Below are 24,675 nucleotides of genomic sequence, written 5' to 3' on the forward strand. Positions count from 1 at the left end.
ACTGCTAAGTTAGCATGCCCAAACGAGCGGCCTCGTCCGCATCGTTAGCAGCGTAAAATGAAACAAATGGTGTCATAATTTATTGTTGGAACATAGGAAATACTGTACAGTAGTGCATGCACTTACCAAAAATGCTGTATTTGACGACTCAGGCAGCGTGAGTAGGACCGACTCGTTCGCCGCACTCCTGCTGGCTCAGTGCAGCAGCCGGTTATGGTCAAGGTAGTCCTCTCCTCAGCCAAAGTGTTCGCGCATGCGCGTTACAGCAGTACACGGCATCCTCTAATTTTACATAAATTCATTAAAATATCACCATTGCGATGTACTGGAAGCTTTCTATTAACAGCACAAAGCTCATATATGTCCATATTTGTGATATTTTATGAAACATTTAATGCGTTGAAATTACGTTTTGTTTAGACGTAATTTCGCCTCCCTCATTTAGAGAAAAAACATCAATCTAATCAATACAATCTCTTTTGAGAGCTACAACGGAAATGATTATCAACTAAAATTAAACAAATATGTGTTTTGCGCAACGTTGATGTTGTAACCGCTTTTTAGACAGTTGAAAAGAGGTTGAAAAACGTTCAAACCTTGTATCAACCTGGTTTCAACCGGAAATCAACGTTGAAATTACGGTTTGTGTTTGCTGGGCCCCTGCTGGACAATAAGTGACATCACAGCACTGTTATAGCTGTTAGACTACCAATAACTCTTTATAATAATAATAATAATCTGATTCATTCAAAGTTATCCACTGAGTGTTTGATGTCAGTGACAGATAATTGTCATAGTATATGGTTCAGTTTACCTTCATGTTAATATTGTGTGTGTGATAAAGGTTCTTTGTTCACTTTGGATTTTATTTCTTGGAACAAAGTGCAAAGAAACAGGGTAATTAATCCAGATAAGATAACACCACGTCCAACAGGTGAGTCACAGTTCAAAGTGTTAAAGTTGAACTTTGACCCAGCGGTTATGTCGCAGTTTATTTCCTCGTGTGAAGTTAAGGTGAACAATCTGAATGTTTTCCTCGTTAACACCTGTGGTTACCTAAGTTCTCTGCCGTTCAACTTGTCGTTGTGTTGTCGTTGTGTTATTATAATGTTACTGTAGCTGAGTCAGAGCTGTAACTTTAAAATCTGGACCGACAGAACCGTGTCCGCCATGTTGTGTGGATGTTGTCAGTAAAAGTGTTGGAATGAGAGCAGAAGCAGAGTTAGTGGATGGTCAGTAGTTGAACACAGAGTCATTCTTTGTGTGCAGCTCCACTACCTGATGACTGGAGGCAGCTTTACCGCCTGAATCAGCCTGTGGAGGAGGTGGAGATGAGCCGCTGCTCTCTCGCTGTCTGAGCCACTAAACGCGACCTGAGCTCGTCCGGACAGCCGCTGGAGAAAAAGCTGGGACTTTGTCTGTGGTGAGTGGTCTGTCATTAGATTTACACTAGCTACAGGACTGATGTGGACTCAGTGTGGCGGGCTAAATAGTCTAATATGTTTCTCACTTATGAATTAATGGTAAAGATAAGAGTCACCCTAGCTCAGGCTTTTGAGCCTATAGAATATTTTGTTGTGACTGCAAAAGTTGTTTGTGTGGTACATTATGTGCCGCATGAACTGTAAAATTCTGTAAAATTTGGTTTACTATCATACAGACTGTAGACATTTCATTGAACAAGCAAGATACTGTAGGCTAAGGATACTGTAAGACCTCTGTAAATTCAAGGATGCGCCTGCGCTGTAAGTTCCCTTACTAGTAATAGCTGAACACGATCGTTCACAATGGCCCGGCCACTTGTGGAGCTGTGCAAGAAGTTAGTGGAAGACAAAAATGCATTGGCTACATTATCGGTTTCCAACAACCACACTAGTTACTTAAACACACACGGCCTTGCCCTGAGTTCAAGAGACAGCTGGTTGAAATAATCATTGTTAAAAATGCTGCAAATCAACTACAATTTTATAGTAACTGATGATCAAATTTTAATTTTTTGGGGTGAACTGCTCATTAAAAACCTTGAAATTGTCATTCCAACTTCTTGATGTGATACGTGATTGATACTCTCAAAGTGCACCAGAATAATTCATTTAGATTGCAAATGTTCAAAATTTTCTTACAGCCAAAAAAGAAAAGAGACTAACAATGTGAGGGTCTTATTCAAGGAAGTATGGTAGTGACCTCGAACAGTGTTTTTCAAAACAGTCTTTCACAGAGTGGGTACACAGTGACCCACTCATTGTTATCAGCACATACCGGCACCTTATTTTTTAAAAACTGTGTGTGTCCTTTAACCACTGCACCAGTTCTGTCACATTAGATCATTTTTTTGTGCATTCATTCTTTTTCATTTGGATTAAAGCAGAAGTAAGTGGTCCGGTCGTTTTGGCTAATGCTGCGTTCCAGGCAGGCTTTTGAAATCGTAAATTACAGCTTCAAGTCACAACTTACGACTTTGTAGCGTTCCAGGCAACCCACTCGTGTTTTTCCGACCTGTTTTACCGGTGAAAGTCACTATAACGGCCACTCGTAACTTCCGACCCGTGAACTCGTACCAGATCGAACTGGTACGACTTCACGGTCGGAAAAATACGAGTTTCCTTGAACGCACCATAACAGTCCTCGTCCCTACGTTGCCACATTCACGGCGTCCCTTGGCTGCACACACAGCCCTGCATGCCGTTCTCTCTCCTCATTGGATAAAAACTGTAGGATACGATAAATGTTTTCTCCTCGACTCAGAGCAGAGCAGAGTGACTGACAGACCCGTGTTTCAGACCAAACACTCTATGTAAGTGATTGCTGTCGGAAGATATAACTATTTAAGACTTATATTAACACAAATATATCACTTACTTCTGCTTTAAGTAAATCAATATTCATATCACCACAGATGAAAACAGCTTTTGACTTGTTTTGGAGAATAATTCTCCCACACATTCATTGAAAACTTATATTTTTGAGCCTGGTGCTCTGCAGACACAGCTGACGACTATATTTTTTACCTTTTGTCACACAAATTTCAACTGTCACACACATTCTATTACGTGTTCAGCGACTATAGACATGTTTCATACTTGATGTTAGTTGATAAATAGGGCCACCCCTCCTCCACATTTGTTCTTCCTGTTCACACAAACAAATGTATATCCTTCCAAGTAAAAAAAAAACAAAACATGCCTTTGTCTACCCCGGAGTCTGGGGTTCGAAGCCCGCCCGGGCCCTCTTCACCTTGCCACACATGTTTCCGATGGCACTTTTTCCATCATGTTAAAGTAGTGGTTCACCGAGTAGATTCTTTCATTCGGTTCTTATTGGTCGTATTTCTCCAACTCGTCTGCACTCCTGATCTGCATTGTTTTGGTTTCTTCTGGTGTTGATCCATTTGTTTTGATGTAGATTCTGCAGTTTGTTGTGTGTGTTGAATCTTCCCACCCTTCTTTAATTGACGAGCTTTTCTGGCGATGACTGCGTTCTTTTTGGTGAGATTCTCATTGATGAAGATGTCCGATCCTTTGAGTTTCTTGCCTTGTCTTAGCTGTGCGATCTTGTACTTTCTGTTGGTGAATCACAACAGCGCGTGTTCCAGAATCGTTCCTCCGGGGAAGGAGATGACATGCTTCAACAATTGTTAAAATCCACATCGATGTCTTTGGCGCCCAGAAAGTCAGCCACCTGCCTCTCCACAGATTGGATCTCCGATTCATCAGGTGCACTCGACTGGTTGTTCGCAGCCGCCTTGGCGTAGGTCCGCTGTTTGATCCCGAGGCCAGTCACAATCACATTGTTGAGTTTGAACTGTTGGTCAAGCTCCTCCACTCTATTCCCAAGTGCCTTCAGCAGTTGGTCTTTTTTTGCATTTTCTTCTCGGAGCTGTTTCATATCTTTTATCATACTCTGAAGAGGTTCAATCTTTTTCTTCATGTCTTTCAGCTCCACTTTAATTGTTGTCAATCTCTTGGCGAAGAGGTTAGCATCGTCGCCTCCGGTGCGGGAGGTCGTGGGATTGAACCCCACCTAGGGCAGGCCGTGAGAAACACAACGCAGAGGGCCAGATATGACATTGGCTACACGACCTCTTTCCATATACCTTTGTGTTCCCTCATCACATAGTTTATCTAATTTACTTACTCTTAATAGTCTCATTAATAGAATAGTCTCAATAGAATAACAAAGTAAAAAGAGGGTGGTGGGGCCAGACTGGACAGTCTGAAAGTTTCACAGGCAGTTTACATACATCATAATCACAACGCAACAGAAAATCAATGCCTCCCTTTAATTTTTTTTTTTTTTTGAAAACTTGCATTAGGAATGCTGAATGAGTATTTGTGCAGAATAAATTAATTGAGCCATTTTAATTTTAGAACACCATTCATAACTAAGAAATCTATACCATTTAAGCCACCTTTTTCAATAGCTACTCTTGACCACGTCAGTTCTTCTAATATACTGGCATTTGTTTTTCCAAATAAATTTGAAGTTTATATTGTTGATAAGTTTAGTCATTTTGTCTGAAATTTCCAGTGAGAAAGCAGGATAAATAGCTCTTGACAAACTTTCCATTTTAGATACAGTAATGTCTCTCTGTAACCTAGAGTTAGAATGGTTTTGATTTTATCCACATTTTTACAAACATTTTCTCTCTCCCTTAATTCTTTATTCTTGGTTTAACTATGTCCAAGTATTTGACTTGCGTTTGAACCACAATGTTACTTGAGAGTGCCGGCTGATCATGAAGGGCAAATATTTTACATTTATCAATATTTAGTTTCAAGCCTGATGCTTTAAAGAATGGATGGAATCCCATATTTTGCGAATTTGTCCTTTAAAAAAAAAAAAATGTTGTATCGTCTGCAAATTGATTTATTATAATATGTCTTTCCAAAATGTTTATTCCATCAATACCATTTTTTTTTAATCATAATCGATAATAGCTCAGCCACTAGAATAAATAGTAAGGGAGAGCTGTTGCAACCTTGTCTAATACCCCTGTTATACATATATATATATATATACATATATATATATATATATATATATATATACATATATATATATATATATATATATATATATATATATATATATATATATATATATATATATATATATATATATATATATATATATATATTCTGCAATGTTGATATATATATAGAGACTTCTGCAATCTGGTGTTTTTACCGCTGTTTATTTCTGAAACATAAGGTTAATAAGTGACTTCCCCTCCCCCACTTCATCTTTAAAGTTGACTTTCACTTTGACTTTAACGGTTGGGTTGCGGTTTATTTCCTCGTGTGAAGGTAAGGTGAACAGTCTGAATGTTTTCCTCGTTAACACCTGTGGTTACCTGAGTTCTCTGCCCTTCAACTTGTCCTTGTGGTGTTTTTGTGTTATCACTGACTCATTAGAATGAATGAGAAGAGGAGCAGTTGGACAATGTCTCTGTGTCCTCACCATTCATGTCTGTGATTACACACAGCAAACACTCTGGGTTATTGATTATTGGACACAAATCATCAATATTGTTGAAGAATCTTTTATAGCTGCAGTTTAATCAACATTGTTCAAGCAGAATTTTTCAGTTTTCAGCCTCAAAAACTGAAGATTTCCTTGTCTTCTCTGTTTGATTTGACTGTTCACTGAATATTTTTGTCTCTTTGATTGTTGCTGTGACAAAGCTTCACAGCTTCATGACGCCATCTAGTGGACTGATAGTAGAAGTACAGCAGCTGATGGTAGCTTCGTCCTCCTCACTGCTGTGTGACTGCGTTCAACTGACACTGATATGAAGCAGAGAAGAAGAGCCAATCAGTGGAGGAGCAGCTGGAGACGTGATGGACATGTGAGCTGGTGTGCAGATGAATGATGTGTGTTTCCTCTGCAGGTGAAGTTACAAAGTGTGTGTGAGCTGATGTGTATGACCGCAGCAGCATGGATCAGTGTGAGGACAGAGAGGAGGGAGCCCCTCCCTCTAAAACCACTCCGTGCGGGGGACATCTGAGCCAGACCACAGGTCAAAGGTCAGAATTTAGACAAAACTACATTTCAAGTTTTTGAGTTTCTGTTGAACGTTCTTCCTGTGGAGTCACATTTAAAAACTGAGTTATAACAGACACGTTCAGTGAATGACTGATAGCATCCTATGCATCTTTTTTTCTGTTATTGCATCCACTCCTGACGCTACAAAATATAACAGCTGCTTTTTGTTCACTTCCTGCAGCAGTTGCTCCACTTCAGCACTAAAGTTCTTTTTATGTTTGGAGTCCGACGCTCCCTTTAGATTTTTGTTCTGGCATTTTAACTTTCTTTCTCAACTCACCTTCTCTGGCATTCTTGATTTAAGAACACATTCATGAATCTGACGTAGAGTTTGCATGTTCTCCTCGTGCACGTGTGGGTTCTCTCCAGCTTCCTCCCACAGACCAAAGACATGCAGCAGGTTAACTGGCGACTCTAAATTGCCCATAGGCCTGAATGTGTGTCTGTATATGTTGGCCCTGTGATAGACTGGTGACCTGTCCTCGACCCTAGTGAGGATGAGCTGTATAGACGATGAATGAACTTAAAGAGATATTGGTGAATGAGGCCCATTGTTACAAAATGTAGGAAAAGGAACTCATTCACATTACCCTAATAACTTTGCAGATAATTCTTTTGAAAACCTAAAACTGTTAAACATGAGTTGTGTTGTTGTTTCAGGATCCAGCAGCAGAGACCAGCCTCTCCTGAACCAAGCTGTCTGTCTTTAAAGAGTGACGACTCAAAGGGCTGGGTCATTTACTTTAAAGGGGAACATGGATCAGCTGATCAGATGTAAGCTGTAACTGATACTCAGACTCAGGTTATTGTAGAAAAGAACCAGTTTGTACGACGTGTTGTTGGACCAGGTCTGAAAACCCAAATGTCTCTGTCTGTTGTGAACGTCCTCAGGAGACATATAAAGTCCATCTTGTATTATCTCTCTGTGATTACTCCACAGAGTGGACCAGGAGAGCTCAGAGGTTCCCAGTGGTCAGTCTGCCCAGCAGCATCAAACACACCTGGACTCCATATTTATGGTGAGGACATGTCCAACAGCTGCTGTTACTGTACATATGTTGTGTTCACAATCATCTCCATGCTGCACTTTGACACCAGTGGATTGTCAGGCTGTCCACCATGTATCTGATGTTTGGCTCCATGGTTTTAGTTTGATGGTGTCACTCATAGAGTTTCTGTTCCAGCTGCTGGAGGAGAACATGGTCACTTTTGTGAAGAACGAGCTGAAGAAGATCCACAAGTCTCTGAGTCCAGATTACCCAGAATGCTCAGGGAGTCAGAGGAAGGATGAGGAGGTGTTGGACGGTGAGGATGAAGAGCAGAGGAGGAGCAGCAGAGAGGCATTAGTGAAGATCACAGTGAACTTCCTGAGGAGGATGAAGCAGGAGGAGCTGGCTGAGTGTCTGCAGAGCAGTAAGAGGATTTCTCTAAAGATTCAACATGATGGACAAATGAGACGTTCACTGACATCAACACATGGAGGGAAACATGTTCATAGTCGTTATTTAGAGGAATTAAAATGTTATATTTTCTTATTGATCTTATTTCTTGTGTTTTCATTCAGAATATTTTGCTCCAGTTTGTGGACATACACTCAAATCTGTCCTGAAGAAGAAGTTCCAGTGTGTGTTTGAGGGGATCTCTAAAGCAGGAAACCCAACTCCGCTGAATCAGATCTACACAGATCTCTACATCACAGAGGGAGGGGCTGGAGAGGTCAATGATGAACATGAGGTCAGACAGATTGAAACAGCGTCCAGGAGACTGGACAGACCAGAAACAACCATCAGACAAGAAGACATCTTTAAAGCCTCACCTGGAGGAGACCGACCAATCAGAACAGTGATGACAAAGGGAGTGGCTGGCATTGGGAAAACAGTCTTAACCCAGAAGTTCACTTTGGATTGGGCTGAAGACAAAGACAACCAGGACATACACTTCACATTTCCCTTCACTTTCAGAGAGCTGAATGTGCTGAAAGAGAAAAAGTTCAGCTTGGTGGAACTTGTTCATCACTTCTTCTCTGAAACCAAAGAAGCAGGAATCTGCAGGTTTGATCAGTTCCAGGTCGTCTTCATCTTTGACGGTCTGGACGAATGTCGACTTCCTCTGGACTTCCACAACACTGAGATCCTGACTGATGTGACAGAGTCCACCTCAGTGGACGTGCTGCTGACCAACCTCATCAGGGGGAAACTGCTTCCCTCTGCTCGCCTCTGGATAACCACAAGACCTGCAGCAGCCAATCAGATCCCTCCTTACTGTATTGACATGGTGACAGAGGTCAGAGGGTTCACTGATCCACAGAAGGAGGAGTACTTCAGGAAGAGGTTCAGAGATGAGCAGCAGGCCAGAAAGATCATCTCCCACATCAAGACATCACGAAGCCTCCACATCATGTGCCACATCCCAGTCTTCTGCTGGATCACTGCTACAGTTCTGGAGGAGCTGTTGAAGAACAGAAGGAGAGGAGAGCTGCCAACCACCCTGACTGAGATGTACATCCACTTCCTGGTGGTTCAACTAAAACTGAAGAAGGTCAAGTATGATGGAGGAGCAGAGACAGATCCACACTGGAGTCCAGAGAGCAGGAAGATGATTAAGTCTCTGGGAAAACTGGCTTTTGAGCAGCTGCAGAAAGGAAACCTGATCTTCTATGAATCAGACCTGACAGAGTGTGGCATTGATATCAGAGCAGCCTCAGTGTACTCAGGAGTGTTCACACAGATCTTTAAAGAGGAGAGTGGCCTGTACCAGGACAAGGTGTTCTGCTTCGTCCATCTCAGTGTTCAGGAGTTTCTGGCTGCTCTTCATGTCCATCTGATCTTCATCAAATCTGGACTCAACCTGATGTCACAACAACAAACAACCTCCAAGAAGACTGAAACAACAGGAGTCAAATATGCAGAGACAAACTTCTACCAGAGCGCTGTGGACAAGGCCTTACAGAGTCCAAATGGACACCTGGACTTGTTCCTCCGCTTCCTCCTGGGTCTTTCACTGGAGACCAATCAGAATCTCCTACAAGGTCTGATGACGCAGACAGGAAGTAACTCAGCGGCCAATCAGGAAACAGTCCAGTACATCAAGAAGAAGATTGAAGAGACTCCCTCTGCAGAGAAAAGCATCAACCTGTTCCACTGTCTGAATGAACTGAATGATCATTCTCTAGTGGAGGAGATCCAACAGTCCCTGAGATCAGGGCGTCTCTCCTCAGATAAATTATCTCCTGCTCAATGGTCGGCTCTGGTCTTCATCTTACTGTCATCAGAGGAAGATCTGGATGAGTTTGACCTGAAGAAATTCTCTGCTTCAGAGGAGGCCTTTCTGAGGCTGCTGCCAGTGGTCAAAGCTTCTAACAAAGCTCTGTGAGTGTAGAGATAGTTTGATTTATTCATCATGATAATCCCTTCTGTCTTTTCAACAGGACAGATAATAAATTCCTTTCTTCTTTATTTCCTCATGATCATCTCTTCAGACTGAGTGGCTGTAACCTCTCAGAGAGAAGCTGTGAAGCTCTGTCCTCAGTCCTCAGCTCCCAGTCCTCTAGTCTGAGACACCTGGACCTGAATACCAACAACCTTCAGGACTCAGGAGTGAAGCTTCTGTCTGGTGGACTGGAGAGTCCACACTGTAGACTGGAGACTCTCAGGTGAGGATCCATCCAGCTGTTTATCCGATGACACTTAACACAGCAGCAGGTGTTGACAGAGGGTTCCTGTGTGTTGTGTGTGTTCAGTCTGTCAGGATGTCTGATCACAGAGGAAGGCTGTGCTTCTCTGGCCTCAGCTCTAAGCTCCAACCCCTCCCATCTGAGAGAGCTGGACCTGAGCTACAATCATCCAGGAGCCTCAGGAGTGAAGCTGCTATCTACTGGACTGGAGGATCCAGACTGGAGTCTGGACTCTCTCAGGTATGGAGAGGCTGCTGCAGCCACACACACTGTCTGATAGAGGAGGAGGAGCTGGAACATTTTCTATGGCCCCGTTCACACCTGATCACACCTGGTAATAAAGGGTAATTTCCTTTTCTTTTTTTTTTTTTTTTACAATCTGGACCTTATTTCTAGCATAAAATACGATCATTTACTCACCCAGATAACTCTGGTGTCATTACAAGTCGTTCCGACGAAATTAGATCCAGCCAAGAGCCGCGTATATACCCTATAATGCGATTCTACAGGGCAGTGGAATGCAGCCTCTAAATAACACATTATCTGCCTCTAAACTCGTTCATTTCACCAATATTTTGTTATGATACGCTAGTGCTATTCCCCTCTGAGTCTGGGGTTAGCTGTTATCAACATCTGGGGTCTGTAGGTTGACCTACTCACCTCCGACCTGGATGATGTCATCTCCGACCGCTGCTCTGCTCATTCTGATAATAATCATTCCGCTTCGGCATTCGGAAGCTTTAGTGAGTCCAGGCTGTGGAGAGGAAGCCTTTGGAAGCTGAACTTCGTCCAGCTGCTCATTTTGTTCGGACATGTCGGAAACACGCAGAAACAAACCACAGCATTAGCGGTAGCAACAAGCCACGCGGCGCGGCGCTCAGAGATGACATCATCCGGATGTTGATAACAGCTAACCCTGGACTCAGAGGGGAATAGCACTAGCGTATCATAAAAAAATATTGGTGGAATGAACGAGTTTTGCGGCAGATAATGTGTTATTTAGAGGCTGCATTCCGCTGCACTGTAGACTCACATTATATGGATATACACGGCTCTCAGCTGGATCTAATTTCGTCGGAACGACTTGTAATGACACCAAAGTTATCTGGGTGAGTAAATGATCGTATCTTATGCTCCAGATTGTAAAAAACGGCAATTACCCTTTAACATCTGTCTCAGGTGATCGATGCATTAAAGGTTGAATATGTAGAATATTTATTAAAAGCTATATTTTTTCAAAAATAATACATCCATGGGGCCTTTAGAGGGGTACAGAATGAAAGTATAGCTTTTCCATAAAAAATTTTTTTTTTGTCTGAATTATTATTTTTAATTTTTTTGACGGGCTCGACAATGACTTTCTGTCAACGTTCTGTTTACATTCGTACCTGCCTGTAGCCGACATGTGGCTCAGTTCTCCGCTGTTTTCCTGCCTCCTCCCGGTCCTATGCGTTTGTTTCCAACCAAGCCTTTTTAATAATCAATCGGTGGATCAATGGATTATCATATACTTGTTAGGATGGGTGTATTTGTGTAGTCTTATCTGTCATAAACACGTTTATCGTCGCGGACTTTCGGTGCCACCGAGCTCCTTTTTTTTTTTTTTTCCAACTTGACGAGAGCAGTGACAGCGGAGGCTCTGAGCAGCAGCGGTGTGGAAGGCAGAGAGCCTCCACTCTCCCTGTAACAAGCTACAAGTCATTTATTATGCTGTTAATGACGGTAAAAATGAAACATAAGGTAATATCCTGCTTAGTTCTCCTCCTCTGCTGTCCTCTGTTCAGAGCGGAGTCCCTAGCAACGGCCCGTTTTACCTAGCAACGGTCTGGCAATCGACTGCTGGAATTCTTTTTCTGTTGTTGTTCTTGTATTTCTACATAGTCAACCTTTAATGACATCAAATCCCAGTCTCAAATGCGAACAGAGCTTTGTTTTGGTAAGTGACATGAGACACGACTAGCACTATGTTATGACGTGACGTGATGTAACGCTCAATGTAATTGCGTAAATTAGCGGGTTGACCCGGATCTGGCGTTCCTACTGCAAGCCGATCAGAGCCGAGCCGATTGAAGGCGATTTTAACCCGCGTTGCTTGCCAAGTCGTTTGATGGGGGTCGGTGCGCCTCTCCCACTGCCACCAAGAGCAGATTGTTAGCGGGTTTAAACAGGTTTTTGGCCAGTGGGAAAGGGGTGTAAGAGACAGTGGCGGGAGTGGTTCAGGAGGTAGAGCGGGACGTCCAATAATCAGAGGGTTGGCGGTTCGAATCCTGCTCTCTCCCAGTCTCTGTCGTGGTGTCCTTGGGCAAGACACCTTACCCAGCTTGCCTCGTGTGCATGCGTATGAATGATCATGGTGGTGGTCAGAGGGATGTTTGGCGCGAAATGGCAGCCACAGCCAAGGCAGCTGTGGCTACAGACGTAGCTTACCACCACCAGTGTGGATGTGGTATGAATGAATAATGGTTACTGTACGCGCTTTGGGTATCGGGTCCTGATGTTGTTGTGTTGAGGAGACAGTAAATCACAAGTGTGACATACAGATGTCATCACTGTCCAGCTCCACGTGTTGTGTCTTCATCTTATTTGCTGTGACGTGTGTTTGTGCAGCTTGAGAGTCAGAGAGTGAAAGTGTGTGTCTCACACTGAAGTGACATCACATGGAGAAAACACATGATGAAGTGTGTGTGTAACCCTAACCCTCCATCCATACATACAAGCCTCCATGTGAACACAGTGATAAAACAGTGTGAGAGCCATGTAATGTCCATGTGTGCCTGCTGACAGAGAACGTGCTGCTCTGACCCCCCTCTTCCTTTCAGGGTGGAGCCTGCTGGAGTCCCATGGTTGACACCAGGTCTGAGGAAGTGTAAGTGTGTTTTTACTTTGATTCATGGAAACAAAGCAGCACATTCAACCATCTAAACACTGTCACATCACTGACCTCATGAGTCTTCATCAAACTGTCAATAACTGATCACATGATTAATAACTGCAGATGTGTCTTGTGCTCTCCATCAGATTCCTGTCAACTCACAATCGACACAAACACAGCATACACAAACATCAAACTATCATACAACAACAGGAAGGCGACATATGTGGAGGAGGACCAGTCATATCCTGATCACCCAGACAGATTTGACCTTCAACCTCAGCTGCTGTGTTCAACTGGTCTGACTGGTCGCTGTTACTGGGAGGTTGAGTGGAGAGGAGGAGTTTCTATATCAGTGAGTTACAGAGGAATCAGAAGGAAAGGAGACAGTGGAGACTGTAGGTTTGGATGGAACGATCAGTCCTGGAGTCTGAACTGCTCTGATGATGGTTACAGAGTCTGGCACAATAACACAGCGACACTTATCACCTCCTCCTCCTCCTCCTCTGTCTCTAACAGAGTAGCAGTGTATGTGGACTGTCCTGCTGGCTCTCTGTCCTTCTACAGAGTCTCCTCTGACTCGCTGATCCACCTCTACACCTTCAACACCACCTTCACTCAACCTCTGTATCCTGGGTTTGGGTTTGGACTCTTCACACAGTAAATTTCGCAGTGTTAAATATGCAGTGTCAAAGTTCATTGACTCTTTCAGGGTTATTACAACAACAGATTGAGTAGAATGCCCCCTAGTGTTGGTGAAAATTTCCAGTGTTATAAGACGTCGTGTCGATTTGACTCTGGAAAGCCCCGCCCACCTCGTCCTCGCTGTTCAAACCGGGAAAGATTTTTCTGGAGGCCATTTTCTCCTCGTCGAACGGCTGCGGTAAGTTTCTTATTTTCACATACTAACCCAATTTTATGTTGGCATTTCAACAGAAATGTTGTTTTAGAACAACAGTGTGTTGTTGGTCCCCGTGTTTGAGCGGGTTTTGTATCTTAACACCAAATTAAAGACGGCTAACGTGACCGAGTGAATACCTAGCTTAAAATGCGCGCGTGTCCAACTTGACCATGTCCGCAAAAGGTAATAAACTTAGCAATATGATGTGGAAAGATAGTTTTGTTTTATTAAACATGACTTAAATTCTGTTGAAAATTGCCGTGGGTTGAGAAAAATATAACGTTAACCCCCACAGTGGCTGTTCAAATCAACGGTTGAGCATGTGCGTTTTTTTTTTTTTTTTTTTTTTTAATCAGCATTTACCTGTGTTAGTGTGGGGAATTGCTAAACTAGCCAACGTCCGTGTTAGTTTAACATTGATATTAGTCTGAAATTACTTTGCTGCATAACTTTAGACATTATATTCTATCTACGGTAAAGGATGTGATGTAACACGAATATATTCGGGTTTTGGGAAGCAGTTTGCACATGTTTGAAAAAAATTGACCGCGTGCCTCCCCTTCGGCTTGGTCTGACATCAGACGTGGGACCATATTTGTTGGGAGTGATTTTTCGTCTAGCCTCCGGTAACGTTAACACCACAGACTCGTGTGTTTTATTTTGAAGTAGAAAGGGAAGTTGTCCGTGTGAAATGCTGCTAATTGTCGCAGTGCGTGGTGTACCGTCAGCCGTAGCAGCTGGTGTCTCTGACTTTGTTTTTTCATTTGCGTTCTCTGAGGCACGTTGCTGAAATCACAAGCATTGTCTGTTTGAATTATTACAGTGGATGCAGGTGACGTGAGTCCCAGGCCAAGCTTTTCTGATGTGATTTGACTAGTTCATAAGCTCACGTGATTAAACATAACTGATTCCTGCTTGTCATTTGTGCAGAGTTTTTCCTCAGTCGATGGTAAGGGTCTAAGGGCAGAGGATGTTGTTATAAATTAAACCTTCCTTGCCTAGCTGATCATTTGTCTGCTGTTTGGTGGCCTGAAGAAAACAACTCAGATTTTTATTTTATTTTATTTATGTATAATGTATAATTTAACATTACTCATAAAAGTTGGTCTTGTTGGCTGCTCTGTTGAAAACCATGCACTTGCTGTTATATTTGTGTTTTTGTTATAATAAGCATACTCTGTTGTTGAATTATTCTCTGCAGGAACCATGTTGATTAAGGCCAGGCTTGGAGATATCCAAAAATTTGTGCGAGTAACAGAGCCGCATCTGAAGGAGTTTTTGATTGCAGGTAAGAAATTGTCATTGGAATTAGGTTTTCCACCAGAAGCTTTAAGGTGCTAAGAGTAGCCTAACTGTAATGGTAACTTATGAGTATAAATGTTACCATCTCACATTGAATTACTCTGAATGCATGCTTTTCTTAAGACATAGTAATGAGTAGTTTTATTTCACACTAATTTATTGATGTTTATTCAAAAGTAATGTTCAAGATTCATTGGATATTTGTGAGTATTAGACCAACATGAACTAGGGATGCACACGATTATCTGGTTAACCGATAACAAGAACTTTGACCGATTAATACTATCAGTTAATTTTTTTTAATATCGTCAATTCATGGGGGTGTGTCCACACATGCAGACTTCCACGTGGCTTCAGTCATATTTCCCAGTAAAAAGTTAACACAGGAGGACTGACAGTAGCCTATGTGCCGTGCAGTCTCCGTGAAGGAAGATCAGACAACAAATGTTCACCTCGAGCTCCACATAGGAGCCTCAATTTGCTGTTCCTCTCTTCAGCCTGGTGTTTGGCTGCACTTAGTATAAAAACAGTTCAACACTGGACAATCTAACCTCCATATGAGCGTGATCAGCTGAGGCAGAGCACAATGGATGTGGTGCTGATCAGCTGTTGCAGCGCACTGTCACGTGTGTTTAATGGCAAAAAAAAAAAAAAAAGTGATCGCCCCCGCAAGCATTGTAATCTTGTCAGTTAATGGTTAATAATTGGATAATGAGCATTCTTTATCGGTCAGAAAAAAATTCAAAATGTGCATCTCTAACACGAACTTATGAGTCTGGTTTACACAAGCATTTGTCTTTTCCTCTAGCATTTGCAAAGTTTGGTGTGCCAGCTGTGACAGAAGGTGTGAAGGTTCTTGACAGTACGGGGACTGAGTTGGATGATGACGTATTTGAGGATGTTGTTAAGGATCCTTCAGTGGGAGTACTTACCATCAAATATGACACTGGTTGGTCTGAGTTACAGTTGTAATTTATAGTACAGTATTTAATGGACATACTAGTTCCTTGTGGTTAATGTTTTTCCTTTCATCTGCTTCCTCTATCATGATCAGAAGAATCTGTCTCCATGGCACCATCTCCTGAGCAGTCGGACCTACCATCCCTTGATTCGTCTGATTCTCAAGATACAGACATCCTTTCAGAGAGTCCTTCCGCTAAACGGCAGAGGCTGGACACAGAGGCCAAGAACGTAAGAATTAACACACAAACACCAGAGCACAACAGGAATTATTTTTAAGGCCACCAAGGCTGTAAAAAGAATATAGTGTAATTTTAAAGGGACTACAAGGAGTTTTGGAAAGTGAAATTTTGTCACACTATGTTTCCCATGAGCCTCCGCACACACGGTCAATGAAATTCTTGGATCAGCGCAAGACAGGTGAAAGCATTTGCATCAAGAACGAAAGTCAGAGGTTGGAAGATGATCAGATACCGTTGTAGTTCTGACCATAAATGATGCCAACTAGCGATCCGGCAGTGTGATTCCCATGACCCGCAGGCAGCGTCCGGGAAACCGAAACTAGGAAATGCTGGGCGAGTCAACCACTAAATAATAACAAAAATAACTATACAAATAAAATAATATATTTATCGAAAATGGATGGATCCATTAACAAGTTCTGTATAACCAAATACAAACTCCTCAGGGTCTCTTTAAAAACCATTTGTTTTTGACCATTTGTTTACTTATTAATGTGATGTATTCTCAACATGCTAAATTGTTTTGCTTTTTGTCTGAAGTTGGTGGATTCCATTCTTACAAAGAAACCTGGTGGGGAACGCATAATGAATGAATACAATCGAAGCAAGTCCCTGACAGATGAAACCAGGAGGAAAATGGTGAACATACTGGCAGCTGACATGACGGAAAAGAATGGGTAATTTGTAAATAGTCTTTACTTTACTCACTGTAGCTTTTACATTAAATTCAAAACTTTGTTCAATCCTGTGCATATAATAAATCTTTACCATTTTATATCTTGCAGTACATCACCACCCAGGCAGGTGAAAGAAAAGTATGCCAGAGGAATTGTGAGCTTATTCCCCTACCTCAGTGATCCGTTCTCCAGGACTGGTTATGTAAGTCACACACTATAATGGCTGTGATAATGTTGAATGCGACATCGAAACACTTTGATTTCTACTAGAGCATATTTTTAAAGGTAATAAATAAGTGATATAATTGCTCTGCATACATGAGTCTTTTCAAGTTGCAGTTGTGGAACTATCGGCTGAGATGGTGTTTTTTTCAAACTCTTTTTCAAAAATGGGGCTACAGTAAGGACGAGGGAGGAGTGGTGAATTCATATTCAAAATGCCCCTCTTACCTTAACTTTAAAAAAACAACAACTCACAAATGGAGTGTCTGTTTTTGTTATCCTTTCTCCCTCCAAGGAGCATTATTATGATGGCGAGAGTGGCACCGGGTACTTGGCCTGGAGGATTAAAACTATTCAGAGATCCACTGCTAGAGACAGACGATCATCGTATGGAGGTAACACAATAATAATACTAGAAGATCTGAACTGAATTTTCTTGTGTCTGTATGTTTATATGGTTCTCAAAATATGGTATTTTTCCATATTGTGCAGCATCATCTGAAGGAACATCTCGTGAAGATGGGCTTGGAGGACCAGCTGCCAGACGAGAGACCCAGTTTGTTCCAGAGACTGTCCTGAGCGAAGACGAGTGTAAGGAAGCAGTTGCACTGATGAAACATTGTCCTGATGAGGACACAATCAAGAAGAAGATGAAGCTGACATTTGACTTCCGCCGCAACATGGTCCTCGACCCGCAGCAGTCAAGCAACGTACTGTCTGTCTTTCCACGTTTCAAAGACGTCAAAGGCTTGGTAATTGATTTTCATTATTTTGACAGTGTTTTGACAATTTCATAATTATTAAAGTATGTGTGTATTTTAGTAACAGTCAAACAACACAGTTCATCTGGCTGTGAAATCTTGAAGTTCTCCATTATCCTCACCCTAGGTGGAACAGGATTTTGTTCTGATGTTTGGGGAGGATGTCTCTGGCAAGTTTCTGGAGAAATGGACAACCACATTCAAGAAAAAGATCATCCAACAATGCAGAAAGCTTCCATCCACCAGTGAGCTTGAAGATCTCCTCCTGGCAGCTGATACTCCTGAGGATGGCACTGAAGTGGATGACGACATTGGTAAGTATGAATTGCTATTGAAATAGCAGAATTACACAGCATCGGGCAGCCCTTTCCTGCATGTCATTCCCTCTCACTCTGCCTCCCCCTTTCCTGTCTATCTCTACTGCATACTATCAAATAAAGGCAAAAAGCCCCCCCGCCTAAAAAAAACAAAAAAAAGAAATGGCAGACTCACTGAATTTTGCTGATGGTCCACATAACATTAAATTTGTGTATTTACAGGTTGGGACAGTGACCTCTCATCGATTTTGCTGCTGTTACACCTGATTCCCCCCTCTGCCCAGGGTCGTAAAAGACCAGGAAAGGTGGCTGCTTCCCAAGCAGAGAAGCATCTCGTGGTCTTCAAGAAGGTTTGTATATGTTCTTATTTATTTACTGTTTTTTATTCAAGGATGTTTCACTGAGGGAGCCTTGGTTTTTCAGGTCATGATCACATACACACACAGTTAAATACTATACAAATACACATGGAAGCTGATTTTCTTGTGCAATATTACCACCATGTAATAGTCTTGCCATGTGTTTGTGTTTGTGTTTTCTCAGACAGGAACCAACATCCAGGAACATCTTGATTCCATCACGATAAGCACACAACCCTACCTCCTGGCTTTAGGACGAAAGAAGAAAGAGGTCCACCAGTTCTTTGTCATACTTGACAAAAATGCCATCAGTTGCAGGTCGGCCTCCTCACTTGGTGCCTTCGACGAGCTGTTTAAGGTGCATTACGTTTTTGCCACCACATACAACCCCATGCTGAACAACATGTTAACGTTCATCCAGACCACTGTGTACAACATAGATGTTGGCAAAGTGAAGGAGAGTCCCCGTGTCGCAGAAGTTCGGGCTAGGTTGCTTCATTAGTACTTGAACAAATCTGTTTGACATGAAGTGTTTCGTTTGTCAGACTGAGTTAACTTGCGCAAATACACTTGTTAGGCATTTACGGGTAGTTCATGGTTACTTAGATGGAAAAAATCTTCGCCTTAAATGTGCTCAGTCTGGATGTGGCCGTGTGCTTGGAACCTTTTCTGGGTTTAGGAAACATTTAAACACCAAACACATTGACAATATCGACCAACAAGTTAATAATGATGTCAATATAAGCAGAGCAGATCTTGGTGATGCAGGAGAGCTGGTGACGGCTAATGTAGAGGAGACGGCCACAGCATCTACCTCACTGACAGAGTCGAGTAGCAGCACTTTAGATATGTGTGCTACTGCTATTGCACAACTCAAAGCAGCTGGATTAAGTCAGTCTAATGTTAAGAGGTTTGTCTCATCCATGGAAGAAGTGATTTTTGAGATCCACAATCAGGCTAAGGATGTAGCTTTACAGTGCTTGTCTCCACAGGATACCATAAATAGGAACAAAATAGAAGAGTCCTTCCAAACTTTGGAAAATCCATTCACAACTTTAAATTCAGAAGCAAAACTAAACAAACACATAAGAGAGAAATGGGGACTTGTTGAGCCTGTTCAAAAAGTGCTTGGCACAAGATTCGACAGCAGAAGAAACAAAACTACTGGGACATATGACCAAGTCATTGTAACCGATATGTTTTCATATGTTCCAATTTTGGAAACACTGAAGAGTATTTTACAAAAAAAAGAATTTGCAGACATGATCAAGCCCAGGTATAGTCCCAAGGACGGTGTGTACGCAGACTTGAGAGATGCCACCTATTTTAAAGAAAGTCCCCTATTTTCTATTGAAAAAGATGCCTTGCAGATTCAGCTGTTTTATGATGACTTTGAAACTGCAAATGTCTTGGGATCCAAAAGAGGTTTACATAAATTAGGTGCTATATATTTTACTTTAAGAAATTTCCCCCCAATCTTTAATTCATCTTTGATTAATATCCATTTGTGTGCTCTATTTCATGCACAAGACATAAAAAGATATAGTTTTAATTTGATACTTGAACCACTTATTAATGATCTGAAAGTGCTTGAGACAGAGGGACTTCAAATTCCAACTTTTGAACATGCAATTCATGGTACTGTAGTTCAAGTCACTGGCGACAATCTTGGTTTGCATGGTCTATTTGGCTTTGTAGAGTCATTTGGGGCACGATATTGCTGTCGTTTCTGTCTCCTTGAGAAACACTGTTTTCAAACTGTATTCTGTGAAGATGATCCAGAAGTTGTTTTAAGAACTGTTGATGCGCATGCACAGCACTGTCAGACTGTACAAACAGATCCTAGGCTGCCTCATGTATATGGTGTGAAACGCAGTTGTCTGTTGAATTCACTGGAGTATTTCAAGACAGCCAACAACCTCTCTGTAGATATAATGCATGATATTTTAGAGGGGGTTGGTCAGTTTGAGGTGAAACTGATTCTGAAGTACATTCAAGGCAACTTCCTAAGTGCTGAACAAGTGACTGGTAGAATACATGCATATGACTATGGTTTCAATCAGCAGCGAAACCGTCCACCTCTGACAACAGATAAGTTGATGGATGGAAGTAATGATTTGGGGTTGAATGCCATACAGTCTTGGTGCTTGTTACGCAATATACCTTTACTATTTGGTGATTTGATTGAGACAGATGATAAACACTGGCATCTCCTACTTTTGCTTCTACATATTGTTAACATTGTATTTTCACCTGTCCTGTCAGAGGGCATGACCGTATACCTCAAACATTTAATCATTGATCATCATCGGCTGTTCAAGCAATTATTTCCTGAAATAAATCTCTTGCCAAAGCATCACTTCATGATACACTACCCTCGTAGCATAAGGTACATTGGTCCGATTTTGCATACATGGTGCATGCGTTACGAGGCCAAACATAAATTCTTCAAACAACAATTAAAAAGCTTTAAAAACATTACAACAACATTAGCCAAAAAGCATCAAAGTTATATGGCAATGTATCATGAATCTTTTAGCAAGGAAAGATTAATTGTAGGTCCAGGAAAAATGATGACACTTTATGAGTTAAAACAGGGTGCAGCAATTGCTGAAAAACTTGGAACTGTTTTGTCAACCAGTGTGTTTTCTGCAAAATGGATAAAGTATCACGGTACAGAGTACCGTTGTGACTTCATTATATGTACTGAGGTAGCATGTGAGATGCCTGTGTTTTGTAAGATCAACACAATTGCTGTAAAGGATGACTTTGTTTTGCTCTGTGGAAAATTGATGGAAACGATGTGTTTTGATGACCATTACCACGCCTTTAAGGTCAGGCTACATCCAGACAAGGTTCTAAAAGTGTTGCACATAAATGATCTTTTTTACTCCAAACCATTTGATGTTCAAATGAAGTATGGTACGACAGATACCGCCTTATATATTGTTCCATATTGCCATTTTATGCAGACTTAGGGTCAATGTTCTCAAGTGGTGGCATTGTTAGGCTGACCAAAAGTTAACAGTTGTGTTTTATGTAGTGTTTTTATGCAGACTTGAGATCAGTTGCTTGGCACGGCAGGCACACTTGCAACCATCTACCTCATGAATGTTGTATTTACAGTTCACTTGGAGCCCTGTAATGGCACAGCAAGTACACTGTTACATGACCTTACTGTAACTGTTGTAACGTGTTTTTCCTAAAGTGAATGTTTTTGTATTGGGGTGCCTGGCACGGCAGGCACACACACACCCATTGCACAACTATTCACTTTTTTTCACTTTTTTTTTTTTTTTTCTAAAGTGCAGAATGTGAACAGTTAAGTGCTCTTGTACAACTAAAGGTTGATTACACATGTTAAATACATCTTCAAAAGGTGTTTTTGTACAATAAAAAGTGAGTTGTACAATAAAAAGTGAGAAGTTAAATGCATTTTTGTCGTAACTTGTTTTATTCAAAGGTACATTTTCAAAGTATTTAATTATTATGGATGGAGGCAATTTGACACTACACAAGTGCAAAAATAACACTACATATTTAATTGTGCAGTGTTAGGAATTGAGTTGTTTTTTCACTGCAACAGAGTAAATCATCAACACAATAGTGTGTCAAATTAACACTTTTCTGAGTTGTATTAGCCTCCAGTGTTAACCTTCAATAACTCAATGCAGTGTTAAAAAGCATTAGAATCAGAGTTAAATTGTCACCACAGTAGAGTAACCTTTATACACTGCTGAGAGTCATATTTACTCTCTCCAGAGTTATTCAACCTGTAGTGTTAAGTTTCATTAACACTGTCCAGTGTTAGCCAGTGTTAATTTTTTACTCAATTTTGAGTTAATTTTACTCTGAAATTTTAACACTATCGAAAGAGTTAATTTAACACCAATTCTGATAAGGACCAAATAGACTCGGACACAGTGTTAAATTTAACTCTTTAAGTGTTGATTTAACACTGCAAAATTTACTGTGCAGGTCCAAGTCTGGTTCCTCAGTGTCTCTGTGTTGAGTGAATCAGAGTCTCCTCCTGTCACAGAAACCTTCTCACTTTTGAACAGACAGTTCAGTCCCTACATGTCTGTCTCTCACTCACGTTTTCACATTCATGGATTAAATCAGTTGGTTTTTAAACTCTTCTCAGTGATTCTTGTCTTCCTCTTCCTTTAAAGATGGAAGTGTTGATTATTACAGGACAAAAACCATGGTGACTTTTACTCAGCTGCTGATGAAGGACGAGGCCTAATATCACCAAACTAAAAGTCTCTGAGCTGCCAGCGTCACTGAGGAGAAAAACACATTTAAACAAATTCACTGTTCATGTTCAACTTTACAGGCTGTTTGTGAGCTGGTCACAGGTAAACAGACACAACAAGAAACACAACTGGAAACAAACATCATGTTGTTTGTGTTACAATTGGATATGTTCTGGGATATTGTGTATTCTGTTTTTATACTTGAATGACGTGATGTATGTTTTGAGATAATGTATTCTATTTTACGCTGCATAGAATGAATTACATGTGATTTCTTTTTCTTTGTGTTTTCACTGGCTCAAATAAAATAATGTGAATCAGTTTGATGTGATGTGCATTTCCTGCTGATGTAGAGCAGCACAAAAACCATCACCTACCAGCCAATGATTTTTCTGTTACCATGACGCTGAGTTCATTATTAAACTATATTTACTATATCCTATTTTTTCACTTATTAATCATAGAATTGTTGGAAATGCTTTAGAAAATTCTGAGGAAGGGATCTCATTTGGACCCCCCCAATGTTTATACCATGGTTACGCCCTTGCCCATATGCTAATACTATTACTAATTGAATTTATTATTAGTTGTATTATAGTTATAAAAACATATATAATACAAGAAAAGATCATCCTTTATTTGTGTCACAGTGGGGAAATCTACGAGGTTGCAGCAGCAGACAACAGCAAAGGAATGTATAGCACAGGTAATAGCAAATGGCAACAGTAGTGAAAAGCAGTATATTTGTAATAGAGTCTGATTAAGGAAAAATAAGAATAAGAAAAAAATATATACATTCCAATCCAATCCTGTTTTGTGCTGAGAACAGGGAGGAACGACCTGCAATAACAATATATATTGACCTCTATTTGCTTAGAAGTGGAAGATAGTCCACTTTTGTCTTATCTTGCTTAGAGGAAACCTCAGGAGATGGTAACAGAATAAAAATGTAAGGATACACAACACTTATTGATTCAATAGTGTTGTATATTATTTAAAAAAGAGCATATCAGTATAAAACCTCTCATGTACCTTGTGGGTCTTTTTCTCATGTATACTTTACAGCTTTTCATACTTTTTTCTTTATTATATGCTATAGTGTGCTCTGTGTGTCCCCTATGTCTTTGCAATAAGCAATAAAGCTGACTTTAATAGCATCGTGTATAGATTAGAGCATTACAGCACTACATACACCTGACAGAAGCAGAACTGAGGTGAAAACAAGAAAAAGATGAGAAAAGAGTCAAAAATATGAAAAATACAAACAGTGTTTGAACAGTGTGTTCACACTGCTGAGTGGGCACAGCAAACTCCACCTATGAACTCAAACTGGTGACTCCTAAAGGTCCAGATTTATGTTTATCAGAGACAAGAGTGGGACATGAAGTTGTTAATAATAATAATAATAATAATAATAATAATAATAATAATAATAATAATAATAATAATAATAATAATAATAATAATAAGACTTTATTAAGGACACAGTCAGTAGTGTGAACACACTGTTCAATGTTCATCTAATCTGATCAATCAGAGTAGTTTCAATGGTTGGTTGGAAAGAAAACCTATAGCCACAACGGCCCATGTGGAGATTTTGACCATGGCTGCTTTGGTGGACAGAGGTTGGTGGAGGGATTGGCCTCTTCACCAACAGTGGCTTTTATTTTGATGAAGGCTTTTTAATCTTTAGAAAGCTGAAACTCAAAGAACATAGAATTGCATGTAAACTGTCTGAAACACAAAGGTGTATCACTGACAAACTTGAAACTTCATCAATGATAATAATCTTATCAGAGTAGTTTCAATGTGTTAATGAGGCCTGTCCATCAGATAGAAGAGAGTGAATGATGTTTCCAAGTTGAATGGTTTGATTGACAGCTGCTGGTGTAAATGAGTGTTGTTGTCTAGGAAACAGGCCTGTTCCTTGATCCAGTCCATTGATGCTGGTCTGTGATTGGTGCTCTCCTCCAGGTGGAGGCGCTGTAGCTCCAACAGGTTTGATGTTCAATGAGCAGCGACATTTGGAGTGATGGAGCTGTTGTGGTGGATGTGGACGTGGTGTGTGAGCGTGTGTGTTGTCCCACT

At 41.0% G+C, this 24,675-nt stretch overlaps 1 protein-coding gene across 1 annotated transcript; it reads left to right on the plus strand.

The window, feature by feature from the left end:
- Nucleotides 1-6,991: 6,991 nt before the first annotated feature.
- Nucleotides 6,992-9,701, plus strand: LOC311002894 (protein NLRC3-like; the record flags this gene model as incomplete). The annotated part of the gene is made up of 4 exons (XM_083994472.1): nt 6,992-7,064; nt 7,230-7,458; nt 7,610-9,413; nt 9,524-9,701. Exons 1-4 carry the CDS (start codon nt 7,062-7,064, stop codon nt 9,699-9,701), a joined length of 2,214 nt encoding a protein of 737 aa, XP_083850598.1. The 5' UTR covers nt 6,992-7,061.
- Between the last annotated feature and the right edge of the window lie 14,974 nt (nt 9,702-24,675).

This window comes from Trachurus trachurus, assembly GCF_905171665.1.
Source record: "Trachurus trachurus genome assembly, chromosome: 19".
Lineage (NCBI taxonomy): Eukaryota > Metazoa > Chordata > Actinopteri > Carangiformes > Carangidae > Trachurus > Trachurus trachurus.